At 40.1% G+C, this 24,040-nt stretch overlaps 2 protein-coding genes across 5 annotated transcripts in view; one reads left to right on the top strand and one right to left on the bottom strand.

Annotated features, from left to right (window-relative positions):
* Positions 1–5,745, top strand: part of LOC143292872 (calcyphosin-like protein) — a 72,756-nt gene extending 67,011 nt beyond the window's left edge. For all 4 annotated transcript variants that reach the window (XM_076603531.1, XM_076603523.1, XM_076603549.1 and 1 more), the window contains exon 3: positions 3,564–5,745. In XM_076603531.1, the coding sequence (XP_076459646.1) occupies positions 3,564–3,790 (227 nt within the window). In that variant the 3' untranslated portion in view covers positions 3,791–5,745. The remainder of the gene's footprint in view (positions 1–3,563) is intronic.
* A 4,156-nt stretch (positions 5,746–9,901) lies between these two features.
* LOC143284822 (COP9 signalosome complex subunit 4-like) lies at positions 9,902–23,823 on the bottom strand. The gene is made up of 11 exons (XM_076591878.1): positions 23,731–23,823; positions 20,860–20,939; positions 20,129–20,280; positions 19,110–19,213; positions 17,408–17,561; positions 15,998–16,148; positions 15,366–15,450; positions 14,232–14,317; positions 13,718–13,833; positions 13,139–13,223; positions 9,902–11,825 (listed from the first exon to the last, which is right to left on the bottom strand). Exons 1-11 carry the CDS (start codon positions 23,811–23,813, stop codon positions 11,695–11,697), a joined length of 1,227 nt encoding a protein of 408 aa, XP_076447993.1. The 5' UTR covers positions 23,814–23,823; the 3' UTR covers positions 9,902–11,694.
* Between the last annotated feature and the right edge of the window lie 217 nt (positions 23,824–24,040).

The following is a 24,040-nucleotide window of genomic DNA, read 5'->3' as shown; positions in this document are numbered from 1 at the left end:
CCCTCATCCATTTTGTGAACATCTCAGTGTGTGTGCCTGCGCGCACGTGCGGGTATGTGTGTTTCGGAGAGACTGGAAGAACATTTTTTCGTGTTTTGGTGCTTCTGATTTCCCCTTTTTCCCCCTCCCCTGATATGAGCAGAATGCTTACGTCAATAAACCATTTGAGAGAGAGAAAAGATGTGGGCTTTGCGAATAGAAGGATATGTACAAAATACGTGTATGCGTCTTCTGTTGTGTAGCCACAATCAACACGTTGATTATTTTCAGCTCAGATACGTCTCTTGTTTCCTTTCTTTCTCTTAATCACCCCTCCCTCCCGCCCCCTTCACCCTTCCCCCACCTGTCACTCTCCCCACCCTCTCAACTCTCGGAAAAGGGTAGTAAGAGAAAGTATGTAACAGGTATGGATCACTGCTCAAAGAACTCGGGACTCACCATCTCGAACAACTACAGCCTTCACCCAACCATGCAAGACTCGAACCCAGAACAACTTCACTTTTAGGGCTTTCTGCCAATAGGTCGTTAAACTCCAGAGAGAGGGAGAGAGAGAGTAGGGGAAGGGAGGTATGAGCGGGAGATATTGGGTAATGAGATGAGGTAATGGGGGCTACGTATGGAATAACGAGAGAGGGGAAATTTAGGGGTGGGGTGTACTGTGATTTTATGATAAGGAAGGGAGATATGGGGGCTAAGAGAATAAGAGAGGGGGGGGGAGTAGAGAAAAAAATACACTTTTTTGCGCTTTTGCATCTTTAACTCACTCAGTACGGCCAGTCCTCTCTTCTCCTCTACACAGACCCCTCGGATGTCCAGTGGGTGTCTGAATGACCCAACCTTTAGCTTCCGTCGTCAGAATTGTGGTATTCTTTGTCAGCATTCACCTCTTCAGTATAAGAGCCTTCCGCTTGCAATATTTGGATGATGGTAATTGGGCTGAAACGCTGTCAACGTCGTCTCTTTCGCCGTTCGTATGGAGAGAGTTAACAGGTATGGACCTGGCCTTGCAGTTCCCCACGACTTGTTTCACACATACGCGCGCGCGCACACACACACACACACACACACACACACACACACACATGCACGCGCGTGCGCTTACCATAAGTTTCACAAGAACACCGTCGCATTGATCAGGGCTGGAATAATGGGAAGGGCGATAATAATAAGCCTCAATGCAGGCAAGGCACAGGAACGCTGTGATCTCCTCGGCTGTCCATTGCTCCCCTTACCCTGGCTCTCAAATCAAACTGTCGCTGGGAAAGTTTCTTCGTGTTCTTGCGTCAGCTGTCAGATTGGATCGGAAGAGAAGAGCCCAGGGGATTGAGTCACGTCTTGAGAAAGAAAGAAAAAGAGATGGGCTTTTGCGAAGGACATGTGCAAAATACACGTATGCCGTCTCAGCTCAGCTCCTCCAATGAATTAAGTTTCTTAGGGTGCGTCTCATGTTTCCTTTCTTTCTCTTAACACCCCCCCCCCCCCCCCCCCCCCCTCCCCGCCGCCCTCAGCTCCTCCTACTGCCATTCTCCCTCATCCATTTTGTGAACATCCCAGTGTGTGTGCCTGCGCGCACGTGCGGGTATGTGTGTTTCAGAGAGAGTGGAAGAACATTTTTTCATGTTTTGGTGCTTCTCAGTGATTTCCCCCTTTCCCCCCTCCCCTGATATGAGCAAAATGCTTAATTAAGTCAATAAACCATTTGAGAGAGAGAAAAGATGTGGGCTTTGCGAACAGAACGACATGTACAAAATACGTGTATGCGTCCCAGCTCCGCTCCTCCAATGAGGTTTCTTAGATACGTGTCGTATTTTCTTTCTTTCTCAGAGAGGGAAGAGGGGTATGTTTTGGGCTAACGACAGAGAGGAGACTTAAGGATAAGGTGTATTGTGTTATGAAAAGGAAGGGAGATATTGGGGCTCAGCTGCCAGTGTGTGTTGCATGAATTTGAATTTGAATCCCCTGTCAGTTCAAGCTGAAAGCCTGTGACTGAATCTGGGGAAGAGGGGATGATGTCATTTGGTTTGGTTAGTTGGTTTTTGTTGTTTGTTTGTTCTTTTTTTTTCTTTTTCTCCTCCCGCCCCCTTTCCCCCCCCCTCCCCCCCACCCCCACCCCCACCACCCCTTGTTTCTTTGCTCGGGAATGAAATTACCCGAAGTCTGATAATAAATAAACGATGTTCCTCCTACCCCTCCTTCCTTCTCCTGTCCTCCATCCTTCATTCTGCACGTGCTTCTGTTCCTTGGTGTCTTCTGAGCTTAAAACGTGACGACGGCAAGAACACGTCCGACAAACGGTGCAGGCTGATGTTTTTCTTTTCTGTTTTAGGAGGGGCGGGTGGGGGGGGGGGGAGGACGATGGAGGGGGTTTGGGGGGGGGAGATGGAAGGGGATAAGTGGGGGAGAGAAATGTCTAGGTTAGGAAGAGATTTGGGAATCACAAACTCATCGATTAAAGATTTGGTTTGAGCATCTGTCTGTCTCTGTGTGTGTCTTCCTTATACACACACGGCACGCGCGCGCACACACACACACACACACACACGCACGCACGCACACATACACGCACGCACGCACGCACGCACGCACGCACACACACACACACACACACACACACACACACACACACACACACACACACACACGCGCGCGCGCGCGCGCGAAATTCTTGAACCAATTTAGAAATGAAGTAAGTTGGGGAGAGGGATCTGAGAGGGTTACAGATTTTCCGCCAAGCAACTTCCTTCGCGTAGGGTTTGGCTAAAAAAAACGAAGGACACATGAGCTTGGAACGGAAAGGCCTTGTCATATAATTTTCAAGGTAACGGTTAATTAACATCAAGGGGAGCTAAGCACTTAACACTTCAGTTTTGAAAGGGGAGAGTGTCGGAATGCTTTGATCTTCATGTTCAGGTATTGCCGTTTGGGGGTTTGTGTTAGTTCTTTTCAATGCCAGCTGGAAACTGTGGTTTGAGTCTCAGAATTTCCGGTTCGTGATACGGATTTTTAAAAAGCGCAGCTAGGAGGGACAGTTGGGAGGGACGAGGGACGAGCATGCACAAGCGCGCGCAAGCACAGAGAGAGAGAGAGAGAGAGAGAGAGAGAGAGAGAGAGCGGAAAAAAACCTGTTGCAAAGTAGAAGAAAGTGAAGTAAAAAGAAGAAAAAGAATAGTTTTAAAAGAAATAATAAAAAGGGGGTGGGGATGTAAAATAAACAAAAAGCAAAGAAAATGATAATCATAAAAGAAAAATAAGATACTAACAAACCAAACCCAAAGCAAACCAATCAACCAACAACAACACACACACACACACACACACACACACTACAACAACCATACACGTCTATTTATGTTTCAAATAATATGTGTGTGTGATTGTGGGGGTGTTTGAGTGAATAATGCTCTTTGTGCTGCTGTAAAGCGCTTAGAGCTTCCAGAATATGCGCCATAGCAAGACGTCTTAATAGATAAATAAATAAATAAATAAACGTACTGTGTGGTAGCAGAAAGAACCACTGTGTGCAATAAACGAAACACTACGTGTCTGTCTGTGCTGTCCCACAGTGGTGTACAAGAAGAACGTGCAGAGGCACCCCAAGTTCCTGTCGGGGGAGTGGACGGAGGAGCAGACACTGCAGTACTTCCTGGACTCGCTGGACACGCCGGGCAGCCCTGACGGCATGGTCACCAGGGAGGAGTTCCATCACTACTACGCCGGCGTCTCGGCCACCGTCGACGATGACTGCTACTTCGATCTCATGATGAGGTCGTGCTACGGGCTGTACAAGTAGTCGTAGTAGTAGGAGTAGTAGAAGTAGTAGTAGTGTAAACCACCTTGCAAGTGCCCACTGCGGGACCCCTATTTGCACAAGTTTCATTCTAAGAATTAATTTTGGAATGCCATGGTGTTTACAAGGTACTTAAATCAAGTGTACGCGGAAGCCCATAATCTATTACTTTGTTTCACCATGGCTGGGCTTTTACTTCATGCGTGCAGGAACTCGATATATCAGAAGGATAGTCCGGGAACTATCACGAAATGTCTGTTTGCAAACACAACAGTATGTATTCTTGGTATCCATGCACAGGCCAACAGGTGACAGGTATCTGACTTGTCGATAACTGAATGTACACGTTCTCCGCATTTTCAGTTTCAGTTTCTCAAGGACGCGTCACTGTGTTCAGGAAAAATCCTGACACGCAACACGACATTTGCTAAGCAGATGCCTGACCAGCAACTTGACCCAACACGCTTAGTCAGGCCTAACTGAGTGCATGCATATAATTATTATAGTTGTACATATAAATATTATATCCGAGAAGATTTCTGTTAAAATTTCCCAGAGGACAACCCTTCCATTGCCGTGGGTTCTTTTTTCATTGCGCCAAGTGCGTGCTGCGCACGGGACCTCGGTTTATTATCCGAATGACCAGACGCTCAGTCTGATTTTTCTGTCAAACTTTGGGGGGAAAGGCGACAGCGGGAGTCGAACCCAGACCCTCACAGATACCGTGTTGGCAGATGAACGTCTTAACCATTCTACCACCTTCCTTCTCTTTCTCCTCAAGCACTAAAAAACAAAACGCTTCGTACTGAACCAAACCACTTCGTCGTGGAGTGACGTAGCCTACGTCGTGATCGCACTTGAAGCTTTTTTCAATGACACGCAGACATCTTATTCAGATGTTCTGTTCTTTATCTGTGTCTACATCTGCACCGCTTTGTAAAGCAACGTGATCCAACTAGCAAACTAGACTGTCTTTTCTTTTAAACAGGGGGTGAGGCTTTTCCAACGGAAAGTATTTTAGCATAATAAGCACAGGTGGGTTTTTTTGTTTGTTTGTTTGTTTTGTTTTGTTTTTAACCCAAAATGAAGGGGTGGTCGTTTCCTGGATTCTGGGCGTTTACATGGCTGTTTACTATATTTATCAGTTGTTCTTTGTTTGACCAGGAATGTGTAGTATGTGTAGTACGTCGCCTTTTGGGTTAATTAACCTACGTTCCAAAGCACAGATCGAGAGGGGGTAACGACCGATGGTGTATATAATTACTTGTGTGTATGTGTATGTGTGTGTCAATACCAACTCGTCGTCAGTACTCCAAAGATCGATTTTACGATTTTATTGGCATTTCTGAAAGTATCGTATAAATATCCAAAGAATGATTTTTGTTGGCATAATTGTAAGTATCGTAAAAGTAATATTTTGGATTTTGTAAGTTGGTATAAGTAATAATAAAGACCCTACACAAACACACACACACACACGCACACACACACACACACACACACACACACACACACACACACACACTGGTAACCTCTATATGTGTGTGTGTGTGTGTGGTTTTGGTTGCTGTTTATACTTGTTTTGTTTGTTTGTTGTTGTTTTTGTTGGTTGGGTTTGTTTGTTTTTGTTTTTTGTTGTTGTTGTTTTTTTCGGGGATGGGGGGGGGGGGTGCGTCTATAAATTTTTGTATGAGAAGCGTGTGCATTAAATTTTGTAAGTTTGTATCTATTTGCGTTTTGTCAGTTTGTTATAAGTGACAGCTGCATTTGTGCCTATGTCTGAGAAATGTCGATTGCTTTGAAATTAGTATGTGCAGCTGCAACGTTATTATTGCTTGTTGCGGGTGGTGTAAGTGTTTGTCGACGTCAGAAACAGTTAATTGTCTGATTAGTATAGTGGTTAATATTGTTGATTGATGATGTGAACCATATATATATATATATATATATATATATATATATATATATATATATATATATATATATATATATATATATATATATATATATATATATATATATATATGGTAGTTGTGTATACGGATATGATAGTTATATATAAGGGTATGTTTTGGATTTTCCTATTTCTCTCAATGAACACACGTGGTGTATATATTGTTTGTCATCAGTTTTGGAAATAGGCCGTGTACTTCGACCCGAAAACTAGCTGCCGTACTCATACGTTTTTCAGTTCATGGCTGATAATGAAAAAAATCATAAAATATCAATCATCATATAAGTTTATAGATGGCCTTTGCATATGATAATGTACACGCCACACACTTTCTAATGTTGATACTGAAAACTATCACTGTTGTATAAGACCCCCTCACCACTCTCTCTCTCTCTCTCTCTCTCTCTCTCTCTCTGTGGGTGTGTGTGTGTGTGTGCGTTTTGTTTTGATTGGTTGGTTTTGTTGTTGTTGTTGTTTTGTTTTTTTCAATAATCACCAAGAAAACATCACAGAGTAAACATTGTACCAAATATGGGGGAAACCTGATTTTTTTTAAAAATCCAATCAGCAAATGGGGGAAACCTGATTTATTTAAAAAATGCAATCAGCAAGTTGTCTATACTGAGGCTTCTGTTGCGGTTTTAGTCATTTATTTGTTTATCTATTTACAGGTTTTAATTCCTTTCCCCCCTCAGGTGTCACAGTGACTACCGCTCTTATGTACCAAACAGTTCTGTGTTGTTCCAAATGTTGTTTGCTGCAGCCACTTTGAGATCAAACGCAGCCTGAAACTGCCGTTTCAGCCAAGGAAACAACTGGGTTGATAGCAGATCTATGTATACTCAAGCCTGTGGAATACTTCGATTGATAGGCCTACATTCACTTTGCAGTAATGCTTGTGGAAGGCATCACACGCACGCACTCGCACACACACACACACACACACACACACACACACAGAGAGAGAGACGCCAACCAAAAAAAGAATAAAATCAAATTGTCAAAGCCATTCTTTCCCCGAGTAAAAGTCTTCAAGAGTGGTGGCCCCTGAACGATGTATCTAAGGCACGCGCAATGACAAAAGTCACAGTGCTTGTTTCCCCTCCCTTCCTTCCTCTCTCTCTCTCTCTCTCTCTCTCTGCTAACCCGTACCCACCCCACCCACACGCGCACTAGTTGTTTTGTGTATGGTATATGGCTCAATTTTGTTTAATGTTTAATGTGTGGATAGGTATTGTTTAAGTGTGTTTTACTATCAATATGTCCCAATGTGATTAAATGCAGACAAAAGCAATGAAAGCTATATTCAGTGCTGTATACAATGTAATTCTTCTTTGTGCACCATTTCTTAACATTAATGTAGCATATGCATTTTACTTTCCAAACAGGAACAAAAACACACCAAAGCCTTTTTCGGCATGCCTGTGTGTAGGTGTGTGAGTGCGCACACACTTGTGGCGTGTGTGTGTATGCATTTACATGTGTATGTTTGTGTGCTGCAGTGTGTGTTGTGTGTGTGTGTGTGTGCATGCATGCGTACGCATATATGTTCTGGTCTAAGCCCAGTGGGATTATATATACTTTCACTTAATTTTGTTGTTATTGTGGCTTTTTAAATCACTTAATTTTTGTTGTCTGTGATCATTATGGTCATAATCAAAAGCTGTTTGGGCCAGCCAATCAGTCCAATAAAAAAAAATTTTAAAGTAAGATTTTTTTTCTCAGTTTTTATCTCACACTCATATTGATTAGTTTATTTTGATTTGTCATTTCTCAACACATGTCAGTAACATTGGATTTAATTCACATGTTCTTCTCAGCAACAGACCTGTTTATTTTTAATATTGCAGCAGTTCACATGCATTGAGTGTTTATGACATGAGTGCTGAGCGTTGAATGCTTGAATAGGTTTGTTTGAGACTTCCTTTAGTTCCTACAGGCCTTTCTGATTCTTGTGTCTATTCATGTGGGAATGCTGATGCATTGAGATATGCAAGGATGTCCATAATAACAATTCCAGCAACACTGGTAACACTGTATGTGATACTGTCACTGTAAAATAAAATGCATTTTCCATTTTAGATACCAAAAAGAATAAAGTGTTTTGTGCTTCTAGTTCTTGTGTGTGTGTGTGTGTGTGTGTGTGTGTGTGTGTGTGTGCACATGCACATCATGACAAGTGAATGTGTGAGTTTGCCCATGTGCAGATACATGAGCGTGTGTGTTTGTGTGTGTGTGTGTGTGTGTGTGTGTCTAAGCATGTAAAGCAAAAAGATGGGGGGAAGGGGGTGGGTCGGGGAAGGCCACAAAAATTGCATGCCATTAAATCTGATTTGCCAACTCCTAAAGCCAAGAAAATTGCACAATGTTCAATTTGTCTCGAATCTTCAAGCTTTGAAATTAGCTGAATCATACTTTTCCTTTAACTTCACCTGCACTTAAATTGCTAACTCACCTGGTCAAATTTGCTGCCTAATCATCATACAAACTGAAACGTCACATGTCTATATTAAATTTCTAATTTAAGTGCATGCACTTGGAGACAAATGAGAAACAAAAGCATTGAAAACTCACATGGACACACAAACATTCACATGTATGCACATGACAGAAACATGAAGCACACATGTGCATACACACACACATACACATTTTCTTGGATTTAAGTGCCACCAAGTCTCTGCATGTCTTGTGTTAAGTTGCGTATCTGTTTTTGGTCTTTTTTCCCATCTGAATCTTGCTCTTGAGAATCATCAACAAAATATGTGCGTCTCTCGAATGGTGATACATGTCATGTGTAAAGTTTTGTCAACCGCTTTTGTCACTGCCAAGCCAAATTCTTGTCACTTGTTACTGGTGTCGTGCAGATGATTTTGATGTTACTGTTGGTATAATTGTGTCACTGCAAAGTCATGTTACGTGATTGGTTGTTTTCTGTGAATAAAAAAAACATTAAAATTCAAACTTGATGGTGTGTGTGTGGTAGGGTGTTTTTGTGCAACTGTGGGCATGTACACATAGCGATGCACACAGCCACTACCACTGCAAATGGAAGGCCGAGACTGCTCTTCTTCTGATGCTCAACTTCTCAGAATACTGCTATATAAGTATCCATTATAATTATTACTGTTATCATTAAGACTGACACCTGAGTGACAGCACATTGCTTCCACCCTACAGCAAGCCTCAGGTGTTTCAGACCACACACACATCAGCAGGCTCCATGACATTTGCATTCTCCTGTTTCCCTCGACATGTCCATTATCAATAAAGTGTCCGGGTGGGGGGGGGGGATTATTCCATCGAGGGGAGACCAGCAGCACGTGAGACTCTTTCTGCCAGTGTACCCCATGTCAGAACCAATATAGATGATGGGTGGGCAGTCACCACTCAGACAGGGGCCTCTCTCATTCTTACACAGTGGAGTGTAACAGCCTCTAAGCTTCAGTTCTGTCAAGGTCAATTTGTTGTGTTGCGTAGCTCCACAGACATGATACAGTTCTGTTGTGCAGACATCAGCCTGAAAGGTAAACACAGAGACTGCCTGTGGTCAGCACAAAACGCTGGTCGATTTTAATGTGTGTGCCGGATGCTCTTTATGAAACTATCCTACATTAATTTTTCTTTTCGTTTTGTTATGTTTTTCAAAACCTCTATAACCACTGCTTTCAGCGAAACACACACAAACTGAACTTTAATCTTAAGACACACAAACATGCACACATGGGGAACCCTTGCCCATTTCTCATGTCCAAACCCATAATACTGTACGTTATATATGCATCACATGATCCATGGAGAAACAAAACATGCTTTGTTCTTCTGTCTTCCATTTTGTCTTAATGACTGGTTTATTCAGTAACTGTTTGCACTGATACGGCTTTTAAACACCCATCAATTGTATCTTAACAAATAGATAAAGAAACTGAATTGCCAGTCACTATTCTTCACAGAGACTTCTCAGTGTCATTCTCCTTTTATATAATGTCAATATTTTTTGCAGATAGCAGGGGCTCCTTCACCATTCTGATATTTAAAAGAAAAAAATTAATCTGCATTTGTAATTTGAATTTGTGCTCCCTGTTATTCCAGTTTGCACAAATGCACACACTCTGACACTCTCACACAAATACACTAACATAAAACCCACAGACAGACAATCTCTATCAAAATGTATTATTCCAGAAGCAAAACATGTACAAGACATTCTGAATGAAGACGTTCCATAACTCTGCTAAAGACAAGACATCAATTAACCTCTTACAGAGTCTGCTGACATAAACTCCTACTGCCTCTCAAATCCACCAAAGATTATCAGCCAGCTGAAATTAATGGGCACTGGTGATAAGATATTGTGAAGGGAACTACCTGCTTCAATCCCCGAATGATAATGACAGGCAAGGTAAAGTCTATAAGTAACTCAAAGATCACCACACTGCATTTCTCATGGCTGTTCTTGAAGTATTAACAACCAGTTCTCTTGTGCACCTACTGACCAGCACAGTCTTAACAAATACAACTTATTTAACCTTCCTTTGTTTTTTGTTTGTTTGTTGTTGTTTTTGAGGGGGGTTGTTTGTTTTGATACCTACCTCAACAGAATAAACCCTGGCACTATGCATGTGTATCCTGTGTCACTGTGTTATGGTGTAGCCTGTCATGTCAAAGAAAGACACATTTCATCATTGTGTTCATCCCAACTATTTCCATAGATCTTGGAGGGTGCTTCAGTCCTATCAATAAGGGCTGATGTCGAAAACTGAAAGTTCAGGCAGTCAGTGTTATGTTGGTTGTTTTCATTTCTTCTGATTACCTAAACATTTTTTTCAAAAACTTTGAAATTTGTCATGAGTTGCTTGATGACAGAGGAACACTAGTTGACTGCAGCCTGTGCAAACACTGCAGCCAAGCTAAACAAATAGTTGCCAGTATTTTCTTTTTTTTCAGATTTCTGTATTGGTATTTAGGTATCTAAAATATATATATATTTCACTTTGTTTCGCTATTGACAACACTCCTGTTTATCAGCCCCTTGATCCAAGCTATAAACATTTCAGTATCACAACAACCACCAAAAAATAAAAAATAAAAAAATAAATTAGTCACTCCCTTACGCTTAAACAGCCATTTTGTCCTGTAATTAGCCACAGACTTGACAGAATACTGGGTTCCATCAGGATTATCATTTCTTGTTGTTTACTGCTCAGCATTGCAATAAATAATGTACAGGATGTACCACACACAAGGTTCAAAACAAACATGTCCTCACAAAAGAACAAAAAAAAATTCAAAGAACAATCTTTTTTGGTCAGACACACAAATTCCATTTTCCACTGAATCAAGATTCATTTATTTGGTTTTCTCTTTCTTTTTCTAACACTGAATGTAGCTGAAATGTGAAATGCATTGTAGTCACAAAAAGTCAGAACATTCCAATATAAACCAGAAATTAAAAAAAATGTCTAAACACAACAGATCTTTGCACAACTATGTATTTTACTTTTATTCATAAAAAAAACAACAACAAAAAACAATTACATTATCATTCAACTCATGCTATCAAATCCATTGGTGGGTGCCGCACAACATCTTCCAAATTCCATACAATTTATTTAGCCTCACTGATCAAAAGCAAAGAACATACATGTTCTTGTTTTTAACACTCACTCACACGCTCACTCACACACATACACGAAGTGCATGCAAAAGCATAAGTGCATACAAAAAAGTTAATAAAAAAAAGAGAAGAAACATGCACGCACACACATACATACACACACACACCCACAATTCAATACCAATTTAATTAACAACATTTACACAAGCCCAAAACATGTAAGCAAACACATCCTCAGTGTCGCTTTTATAAAGAAATAGTGGATTCAAAGACCAGAGTGTCCATCACACACACACACACACACACACACACACACACACACAGCATCCAGATGATCTACTGAATCTGACTTTCCATGGCTTTAGCAAACCAGTCAGGAGATGTCTGTGAGATTTTCTCAATGATGTTGTTGACCTGGAAACACAGGCTCTGAATCTGGCGGTCCCACATCGGCAACGTCTCACGAGCTGCAAAGCAACCATCAACGAAGCTTTGAGAACAATGTGACAACAAAATGAAAAAGTTCTTCAACTTTTTTCTTTAACCCCTACAACGTTGCTGATGGGCATGATAATGAGGAGTTATCGCAAGACACTAAACATCATATACACTGATCACATCACCAGTGAACAAGTACACCAAACCATCAAGCAGCACATCGGACCTTATGAAGATCTGCTCACATCAGTAAAGAAAACTATGCTGGTATGGCAATGTAACAAAATCCAATGGCCTTGCTAAAACAATCCTCCAAGGAGCTGCTGGGGGAGGGAGAAAGAGGGGAACAGAAACAAAACATAACTATGGACTGACAACACTGCAGCATGAACAGGAAAACCATTTGCAGAGGCCCAGGCTATGGCATGCTACCGAAAGACCCGAAGGAATCTGGCTAACAGTTCTGCTGTGCGGTGCCCCAGTTATTCTTCACAGAGCTGAGGTAAAAAGAACAAGATGCTGATCAGTGAAGGCCTGCAGCCTCACTGAGACAACACAGAGCTCAAAAGTCAAGATGCAGGTCATCACTGTTTCTTCCTCTTGAAAATACAAAACTTTTTATCAGGAAGATCAACTAAACCACTAATAAGTATACAAAATGTAGAAATTGTCCCTCAGATTCATGCTACACTTATTCAATTTCACCATGATTCAGCAGTCAAGGAATTAAACAAAAGGATTTTTTTTTTAATTTAAAAAAAGAAACACCACCAGAGACACTGAATGAAACATAAAAAAGCTCACACACTTACATACGCATATTGTATTGTATTGTATTGTATTGTATTGTATTGTATTGTATTGTAATTTGTATTGCATTGCATTGCATTGCATTGTATTGTTCTTTTATCACAAACGATTTGTGTGTTAAATTCACGCTGCTCTCCCCATGGACAGGGTGTCGCTACACTGAGAAAGCCACCCATTTTTTGGTATTTTTTCCTTTCTGCAATTCTATTTGTTTATCCATTAAAGTGGATTTTTCTAAAAGAATTTTGCCAGGGACAACCCTTTTGTTGTCGTGGGTTCTTTTACATGCGCGAAGTGCATGCTGAACACAGGACCTCGGTTTATTGTCTCATCCAAATATCTAGCGTCCAGACCACCACTCAAGGTCTAGTGGAGGAAAGAAAAAATACTGGCAACTATGGGATTCAAACCAGTGCACTCAGATTCTCTCACTTCCTTGGCAGACGCGTTACCACTTGGTGAACACTCCACTCCATTTATCTACATAGAGACAACACACACAAATATACTCTAAGAATAACAATCCTCCCACCTTCAAAGTGTACAATGGAATCAATCTGATCAACATAACCATTCATACGGCCTTCCGTGATCATCTGAGAGGCAATTTTCTCCGCCTGCAACAAGAAGAAACAGATTACCCCCCTTTTCTACTGCCAACACCACAACTATTCACAGATTACCAGATTACCCTCCTTTTCTATTCCCAACACTACAACTATTTATAGATAAATTCCCTGTTCAACTGCCAGCACCACAACTATTCACAAATAACTCACTCTTTTACTGTCAACACCACAACCATTCACAGATTACCCCTCTTTTCTACTGCGAAAACCAAATCCATCCACAGAAAACTCACCATTTCTTCTGCTAACACCACAATCATTCACACTGCCGACCTTCTGATGCTAACACTACAACCATTCATTTGTAAAACTTGTCACTATTAGACACTGATGTCATCAACATTCTCTCCTTCCCTTCACACCCTCTTTTTTTTCTTCTTTTTCTAAAACCAAAGCCCTTCAGACCAGATTTATCAGACCATTTATTTATGACAAGGCAGAAGCGTTCTATCACACAGTCATCAAACACAACGAATGCATACCTTTGCTGGTGGAATCTCCAGTAGAGCCCCCAGTTCAGTGAAGGAGATGTTGTTGTACAGTTTGCTTGCCGACAGCAAGTTGTGTTCTATCACAGCACGGTCCACAATGGTAGAACCTGTCGTATCACCACACCCTTTATATATGACTGCCCTGTTTTACCATGAGAATCAATGGATTAAAATACACATACACAAACAATGAAGAAAAGCCTTGAGGAAGGAAACAATGTCATGGAAGTTTCATACTGTAAGCCTGAGGCTTTGATATTTTGAAAAAAGAAAAAAAAGAAAAAAGGTGACATACAGATCCACACAAGCACACACAAGAGTTTCTGTCTGTATATATGAATAAAGTTGGCCACCTACTGCATTACAATTTGTCTGTTCTACACTTGTGTCCAGTGCCTTTGCACAAACATGAGCATCCATCCATTTCTGAAAATCCACAGGGTTATTCTATCTACCCATGGCTATGCCTTCCCCCACCCCTCCATGTGTTTATAACATCACTGACCATCAGCTGTGATGGCCTTCTGGTGAGGCAGAAGCATGCCCTCAAACTCATGCAGATCACTGCTGCGTATAATTCTGTCCAGGTACCTGAAACATGTCAAACATTCTTTGATGGTCATTTATCATCATTTCAGATTTCAAACCTAAGTAACAAAAATAGAAATCAGATAAAACAAGACCAACTTACAACATAAAACAGTTCAAAAGAACCCTGCCTCTATTTTTTGTCCTGAACAACAATGAAAAATATCTTTCATCCCTTTCTTCCAACATTTCTCATTTCTCACAGAGAACTCAATTAAATCACATTCCAATCCATTCATTGCTGTAAACAAAACACAACAGTGCTTTCAAGCTCAGTGTTTGTAAGAAATCAACCTTCCTGTCACAAACTTCATACAAACGACCGTCGCAATAGCTGAATGGTTAAAGTGTTGGACTTTCAATCAGAGGGTCCTGGGTTCAAATCTCGGTGGCGCCTGGTGGGTAAAGGGTGGAGATTTTTCCGATCTCCCAGGTCAACATATGTGCAGACCTGCCAGTGCCTGAACCCCCTTCATGTGTATACGCACGCAGAAGATCAAATACGCACGTTAAAGATCCTGTAACTCATGTCAGCGTTCAGTGGGTTCTGGAAACAAGAACATACCCAGCATGCACACCCCTGAAAACGGAGTATGGCTGCCTACATGGCAGGGTAAATAAACAAAACGGCTATACAAATAAAATGTTAAATGTTACATGTTTGTCGGAGTGTGTATGTGTGCGTGCCTGAAATCTGATTGAATGACACAGGAAACGAATGATGAGCGCCCAATGGCAGCTGTCAGTTGGCTCTACCCAGGTAAGCAGCCTGTTGTGTAAACGACCCCTTGTTTATAAAGCGCTTAGAGCTTGGTCTCTGACCGAGGACAGGCGCTTTATAAAGTATCTAGATCAATGTAATGCATATAACCATTAGACAGCAATGAAACAGTAGGTTAACAAAAAAAATCATGCAATGATAATTCCAGTAAAATTTCAAATAGTATAAGGAACTTAGTTCTGCCAAGTTCAGTTCTTTACTCATCCAGGTGTTAACAAATGTCCCAGATCCACACATGTAACCATCCAAAACCAGTTATTTCAAACTAACATTTTCTCCAGAATGTTAAATGCGGACAGCTGCTGACAACGTTCGTCTTTGAACAGGGTTGCCAGCATACGGGATCTCTGCTGACCTGCAACACATCATTTCCAAGAGTGTCAGATTATGCAATAAAACAGAAAAGACATGGCAAGCCACTCTGTGAATGTATGTGTGTAGTTTTGAGGGCACATGAATGTGCATTTGCACATACATGTGATGTAAGATTGTTACGTCATTTTTCATGCATTCATACATGTACGTACACGTGTATGAACATGCACACAACTGTGTGTATGTGTGTAAGTGTGTGTGCTTGTGCGAATGTACATATATGGATTCATACTGTGCACATACACTCACCCTCAAAGTCTCATGCTTTTCATATATTTATAAGCATGTGTGACTTCAATTTGCATGGATGTCTATATTTACACATCTGTAAGCATGGTTGTCTGGGGGTTTTTTTATAACTCCTTTCATAAGCTGAACAATGACTTGCAAAAAAAAACCAAAAAAAAACCCCACCTTTTTCAATTATCAACTCGTGGTGTTGGGAAAAAAAATCACATGAATCCATCCCCCTCACTGCTCACACAAAGTACTACATCCACTGCAACACTAAAAGAACCCCATCTCACCAGCAGAAGCCAGAATGGTGCAGATCAGGGCGTTCTTCAATGCTTGTAGTCTCTCTTCCTCAGCTATGATGGTCTTGTAAGACAGCTCATTGTAGCGCTGAGCAGCTTCGATGAACTTCCGGCGAAAGTCCAACACTCTGGCATAACAAGCCTGCAGTAAAAGAAAAAAAAATGTTCAGCTATCTGTTACAACTTTCTAAAATTTTCTACTATTTTTAAAACTTTCAGGGATCATTTGCTCTCTGCCTGCCACTGGTGCCACCTTGCAACATTTTCAGCCAATGAGTTGAAGTGAACACCAGAACAAAGGGAGATCATGCTGGCTCTTTTTTTTTTTTCACATTGTTTCCATTGTGTTCTCTTTGCTCACTGGTTCTTTCTTTAAAAGTAAAACTTTCTATCACTTTGCGGTTTGTTTGTTTTTTTTCTGTCTTCCGCACAACAGAATAAGATCAAGCAGACAATTACTCAAGTACTGCAAAACATCTAATCATATAACATGACGACACATCAAAAACAAAAAAAAACAACAAAAAAAAAAAAGATATTCAATGATATTCACAAAGAAATGCAGGAAAGATGAGATAACCAGCCTTCAGTACAATTAGAAATCATACTGAAGAATTCTTAACACTTATCAAATCCAGATATAAATCAATCAAATTTTAAAAAGTTTTCAATTCAATTTTAAACTGAAATAGGATGATGAACCACAACCAAAAACAAATCAAAACTGACACAACCAGAAACATAGAATTTGAAAACAAAATAAAATCAGAAAACTGATTTTTTTTGTTTGTTTGTTTGTTTGTTTTCCTTTGTTTTGTTTTTTGTTTGTTTTAGTGCAAATTTACACAAAAACTGTGCATTAACGTCAAGATTATAAATCATAAAACTGATCTTGAATGTTATAAATATTTGTGCATGCACACACACTCACATATAAAGAGCATCACACAGAAGACTTCATCATCACGAAAACAGGAGACATCTACTTCTGCCTTTTTTTGTTTGCTTGTTTGTTGTTTTTTTTCAAAAATTGTATAAATACATGACACTTCAACAGTAAAATAAAAACTGCAAGAAAAATACAGAAGCTGAATATGTGAACAGGTCACAGCCACAAAAGCATACACAATATCTGGCTCCCTCCCTACATTATAGTGGTCCCTTCCCTTCGTTATACTATATCTAATTCCATCCTTACATTATACTGTATCTGGTCCCCCTCATTATCTTATAGTAAATCTGGTTCCTTCTCTACCTTATAGTGTATCAGGTCCCCCCCTACCTTATAGTATATCTGGTTCCCCTCCCTACCTTATTGTGTATCTGCTTCCCTCCCTATCTTGCAGCTATAACATATATGTTTTCCTCCCTACCTTATAGTATATCTGGTCCCCTCCTTACCTTATAATGTATCTGCAGTTCCTCATTCTTGGTGTCTGCCTGCAGTATGGACGCTCGGTTGATGAAGGCCTCAGCCTGCACAGCATCATCATCCTCCAGGTACAGCCGTGCTATCTTCAGGTATGTCTCCAGCTTGTAGTCTGTAGAGTATTGCCTGACACACAACACAATGCAAACTTGTAGTCTGTGGAGTATTGCCTCAAACAAAAACAGGATGCTAACTTGTAGTCTGTGGAGTATTGCTTGACACACAACATGATGCTAACTTGTAGCCTGTGGAGTGTTGCATGTCACACACTTATGCTGCTAACTTGTAGTCTGTGGAGTATTGCCTGACACACAACACAACGTTAACTTGTAGTCTGTGGAGTATTGCCTCACACAAAAACAGGATGCTAACTTGTAGTCTGTAGAGTATTGCCTGACACACACTTATGATGCTACCTTGTAGTCTGTGGAGTATTGCCTGACACACAACACAATGCTAACTTGTAGTCTGTGGAGTATTGCCTCACACAAAAACAGGATGCTAACTTGTAGTCTGTAGAGTATTGCCTGACACACAACACAATGCAAACTTGTAGTCTGTGGAGTATTGCCTCAAACAAAAACAGGATGCTAACTTGTAGTCTGTGGAGTATTGCTTGACACACAACATGATGCTAACTTGTAGCCTGTGGAGTGTTGCATGTCACACACTTATGATGCTAACTTGTAGCCTGTGGAGTGTTGCATGACACACACTTATGATGCTACCTTGTAGCCTGTGGAGTGTTGCATGTCACACACTTATGCTGCTAACTTGTAGTCTGTAGAGTATTGCCTGGCACAAACATTTGACAGGATTTTAATAACAGATTTTTTCAGATAGAACATTTGCACTGGAGTATTTCATCACTGGCAGCAAATAGAGAGAGAGAGAGAGGGAGATTATATATATATATATATATATATATATATATATATATATATATAACCATAAAAAAACCCAACTTTTTTTTTAAACTTTACAAACCAGAATCATTTTTAATGAACCCAAAGTTATAACATTTATTTTATTTTATTCCACTCTATCTTTCATTTTTTACTGCCCCACAATCTGTATAGTTTAAGTGACAATATTCTCATGTCACTTGGTCCCATTATTATTTCAGAAATACATGAACAGGCTGAAGTATAAATATCTTCTTTACAAAACAGAAGACAGAATAATCATAACTCAAATGTAATAATTACAAGTTACTGAATTTGATGTTAATATTTTCAAAATTTTAATATTTTCAAAATTTTAAAAACAAACAAAAAAACACCTATTTCATGCATAAAACAGATTCGCATTGCTCTATAGTTTAACGAAACCAGAGGAAGGTACATCAAACTTTGACTGTTGGATCCAAACAAAGTATCTGCATATATGTGTGTTTGGGGGCACAGAATGAGGGGCTGAATGATACATCTGCACATGTGTGCGCACGTGCATGTGTGTGTAATATGAACAGGCAGGCAGACAAACAAGAGACAGAAATACAAGACCTGACACAATAACAAAAAGAAACAGGATCAGAGATGAAATCTAAGTACAGATGTCATCTACAGCGCTGCTCACTATTATATGTTTAATCATCAAGAGATGTGTTTGGGCAATGCATGCAACAATGCTTTCAAAGTCATGTCTCCATGCTTACAGCATCTTGGTACTCACTTCTGTCCTGTCTCAAGAGGAATGCCCACCAACACATTGGCTGCTTCTCTCCAGCTCTGCTCCCTTTCATAGATATTGGCCAGATACTGTCGGATAGCAGCCACCTTCAAAAAGACCAACACCCATTTCTCCACGTTAGCCAAGACCAACATTACACTATCTTGTCAAGCACTTTCAAAGATAATCATCATCAGAAGAAAAAGGAAGGCATTTACATTATATAGTGCTGAATCTTGTGCTGAGAAAAATCAAGCGCTTTCACACCAGTCATAACTCAGACAAAACTTTAAAAGACAAAACTTTTTTTTTAAACAGAAAGCTTGCGAAATTGTAGACTGGAAAAAGGGACGGGAGGGGGGGAGCTATTTTAAAAGAGATGTCAGCTTTAAGGCCAGACTAGAAAGAGCTGAGTGTAGATATCTGTTGAAGCGAAAGAGGGAGATCGTCTAAAGTATAGATGGTCCAGAAACAGAAAAAGAGCAGCAGCCAACTGTGGAGTGTTTGAATCTGGGAATGTAGATAGAGTGATCTCGTTGGATCAGAGTAGATATATATACATGTGTCAGCCAAGATCAATATCATACTATCTTGTCATGAATGCACTTTTAAATCTCTGATATTGCCACAAAGACTGAACCCTAAGAAGTGCATAAACACATGGATTAGTCAGCAATGAATACATTTTTCCTTCTTCATCTTCTTCGTTCATGGGCTGCGACTCCCACATTCATTTTATACACAAGTGTGCTTTTATGTGTATGACTCTCTTAACCCCAGCTATGTTGGCAGTCATACTCTGTTTTAGGAGGGGGGGGGGGTAGGTGCATGCCGGTTATGTTCTTGGAATTCACAGATTGAAAGTCCAACGCTTTGACCACTCAGCAGTTCCGCCAGTCAACACATCAAATTCAATATATCCATGTGGCAATACGTCAGTACATCCATATATCTGAGCACCATATATAATTCCAAAATACTTTATCACACCAAACACACACACACTCACACACACCGTTCACCTGTTCTTCAAAAGAGATAACCCGTGTGTGGATCTTCTCCAGGGTGAAGTGGGCGACCACTTTGGCATCAGGGTCAGACAGGTGCTCCAACTGGGAAGCAAAATCACCTAGGATCTGCCGGGAGATCACCAGGCTCACGTTCTCATTCACCACTGTTGGGCGGCAAACATAAAGGAAAAACATCTTTTGCTTTTCAAACTCCCATTACAATTCGCTTGCACTGACTTGAATCATTTTGTTTTTGGTTTGGGGTTTTTTTTTGTTTGACTTTTTCTCTTTGATGAATAAAATGTTATGCTTTCTGTAAAGTTTCTAAAGTGGTGTACCAGCAGTAATTCTTTATTTAAATCAAGATCATTAATGATGATAGTGATGGTGTGAACTTTTTTTGTATTGACAGTTTTATTACATTTACTCTTGTGTATCTGTCTAAATGCATCTGGGATAAATCAAAGAGAGATAGAGAGTAGATATGTGTGTATATGTGCTCGCATGTGTGTGCATGCATGCATGCATGTTTTCATGCATGCGTGCACTCTGTGACTGTCTGTGGTGTCAATCCACGAGACAACTTGAATGTTTTTTCATGGCACAACCCTGACATTTATCTGAAACCACCTTATCCCTTTCATTTGAAACCCCCACGTATTGCTCTACCTCAAACTAAACACAATCTCTGAGGAATTGTTTCCATGTTTCTGCTTCTAACCCTAAACAGAACAAATACCTACATGCTTCAACAAAGGCTTGTAAGGATGGCACTTTGTCATCCCCCTCAGACTGGATGATTTGTCGAAGAATCACTTTGTACCTGAAACATTTAAAGTATAATTGTTTGAGACAATACAATTCATAATTTCTATAATTTCAATATTTGTTATGTTTCACTTTCACAAAGTTTAGTGAAACTTTATAATCATGATTTGCTGAAACTTGTGTTTAACATGCATGAACATTATTCTCACTCTTATAACATCTAGTGAAACTTTATTATCATGGTTTGTTAAAACTGGTGTTTTACATGCATGAACATTATTCTCACTCTTATAAAGTCTAGTGAAACTTTATAATCATGATTTGTTGAAACTTGTGTTTCACAAGAATGAACATTATCATTGTCATGGGATAACTTAGTTTCATTAGTTTTCTGCTTTCTTTTTGATCATTGTTGTTCAGTTCTCTGTGTTCAGCTCCAAGTCCTCTTCTGCTAATGTACTTGAAGGTGATCAATACTAAATAAAAACATCCAATCAGAAATCAATGCCGCCGTAGTTTCGTTTTTTCCGCATAGGCAGATAGTAGTTTGCACAGGACAGGAATGTCAGACCCCTGCCGGAGTCTGCACTAGTTGGGTCACGGTTAAGTATGTGTAATTAAATTTATATTTCACCATCATAATTCTTGCACTGTTGAAATATCTTTCTGAACTTTTTTCTTTCTTTTGTCTGTGCTGTACGGGCATAAATCCCACTCTCCTTACAAATCAAGAATCTCCAATTCATAGCCACACCAAGTACCATCAGCATCAAGGCTGGCAGACCACAAGAGAGCTCTATCCACATACTATTACTATGATATAGTTCAGTCACCATGAGGAGATCATGTACACAGGAACACAAAGAGATCCTGTGTTGCTGTTGAGCCACTTCTATAGACCAAGATGGTTTTCAATAGTGTCCATTTTCATTCAAAATAAGGAGGACGCCACCTAAAACAAGTAAGTTGGTAAGCAATAAATCCCTAATGAGGACAGTAACCACTGAGGCAGACTGATGAACTTAGCATCCTCATGGAAATGAGACTTCCTACACATTCTCCAACAACAGTGCCAGTGATTGCAATAATCTACAGACACTTGAGACCTTGACAGAATTATTCAATTTTAGCACACTTCTGTCCTGTGGCCAGTACTTTTTAACCGGTTATTAACCCAGTGAAGTGCGATGGGCCACAATCGTGGCTCTGTTTACATAAGGTCCGACATCGTATGCTGCTCGGCAGCCTTCGTAAAACTGCCTCGTTCTGGTGTTACTGCCTCCCTGCTTGTGTTTGCACAAACTTTGACCGAGTTTAAGTCCAGATCTTCGTATTTTTGTAAACAATGAGTGACACTGAAGTTGACAAAGCTCAGGAAATGAGTGACCTTGTCACCAGTGATGATTCGTTTACTGACAGGGATTCTGGTGAAAACGGCTTTGTTATTTTGACACTTGGGCATGCTGGCATGCTTGTTGTTCATTCAGTTTTGTGTCTCCAGCTACAAAAAATGGGGGGTGGGTGATGGGGGTGGGGAGGGGTGGTAAAGTGGGTTAGGCATGGATCTATTGCGATTTCTTGACCAAATCAAGACAGAAAACTGGAAATTATTTTGATTTAAAGCATTCTTGCTGCTTTTGAAAGCAACATGAGCTAAAAGAAAACATTTATTTCTGTTTTTGCCTGAGATTGCATGATGTATTGTAGACGTGCGCGTGCGTGGCGTCGGTGGGTGTGTCTCAAACAAATAATACAATGCTTATAATTTCATTGTTTCAGTTATATTCATATCATGATTCTGCAGCCAGAACATTTTTTGTACAGTTTAATTCCAAAATGTAAAAATACCTATAAATATTGTGGTTGACGTTTTTGGAAAACAAGTGTGCAAAATTTATTAATCATATCCTATGGAATATCTCCAACTACATACAAGCTACAGCCTTTTTCTTACTTTTATCTGATTCTTCATTCACTCTACTTTCCAAAAATGTATAGGTTTACCTATTTATTCTTACTGATAAGCATACAAATGCCCCAAATCAGAGCACAGGTAGCGGAGGCAAACTATCCCTTTGTTTTAAGCATGATTTCTGTATGTATGTTTTATTATATCCAACACTTTGAGGGTTAAAAACTGACTTGGGTTGAATTGTTGCCTCCAAAAACATTCACCTATGGATAATGGAGGCATCTGTTCAGAAAGCCACTGTCGGTGTTAAGGATGGGACTGATAAATCTTTTGCCATTCTGCATGCAGGCCTAGTTCGAGTACTGAGATTGCAATTTAACTTGCCAATCATCTGCAACTTGCCAAGTTTGTTTTGTTGTTGTTTTCCAACGGTACAGAGGCAATCGAACTGCAAGCCTTCAGAGGATGAAACTCCCACTGGATAACTCTCTTTTTAGGACAGGCTCTCAAGGCATGATCAACACTTTGGGTTTAAAAAAATTAGACATTTTGCTCCATTTTTTCAGCAGATGTGGAGTAGCGCATCTGTTCGACGTCTCCTTGAAAAACTGACAACAGTCCCACCTCAATGATTTCTGCTCCTGGTCAGGCGTTCGTGTGCACGTATGTTAGCGCTGTATAGCAACTGCTTATTGCTGCTTTTTTTTCCAACGAAGATTTAGTGCTTTACAAATACCTTTTATTATTTTCAGTGTACAAAATACTCTGTCACATCTTTAGTTGCTTTTTACAGAACACTGCCCAGACGTCCTCACAGGGCCGATGCATCAACCAAAAACCAAATCATTTTGATAAAAAGTTGGTGACAATGCACAATATTAGCAGAATATATTAAACGAAATCTAAATATCCTAAACTGAAAATAAAAACATACTTTTCGGATACATCTTTATGCGAACCACCCGAATGAGACTGGTTAGCCAACTGTGCAAGTTGTTGTTTCACTGCCGCAGCCATTTTCCTATTCCAGTGCAGAAGTAAATCGTCACTTCTGTGAATATACATAAAACATCGAGGAACTGATCTTGAACTGAAATTGACGAATGGCATCTGATCTGATATTGCGCAGCGCCATGACTCAAAAGAAACAATTTGACATCCAAGATGAAATGTTAAAGAGAGAGAGAGAGATAGATGAGTGCCACTGACGATATGTTTACCTATTTTAACGAAAAGATGTGTGT

This window comes from Babylonia areolata, chromosome 1 (genome assembly GCF_041734735.1).
Source record: "Babylonia areolata isolate BAREFJ2019XMU chromosome 1, ASM4173473v1, whole genome shotgun sequence".
In the NCBI taxonomy this organism is placed as follows: Eukaryota; Metazoa; Mollusca; class Gastropoda; order Neogastropoda; family Buccinidae; genus Babylonia; species Babylonia areolata.
The sequence above is the reverse complement of the archived record's forward strand: the minus strand, read 5'-3'. Positions and strand labels throughout refer to the sequence as shown.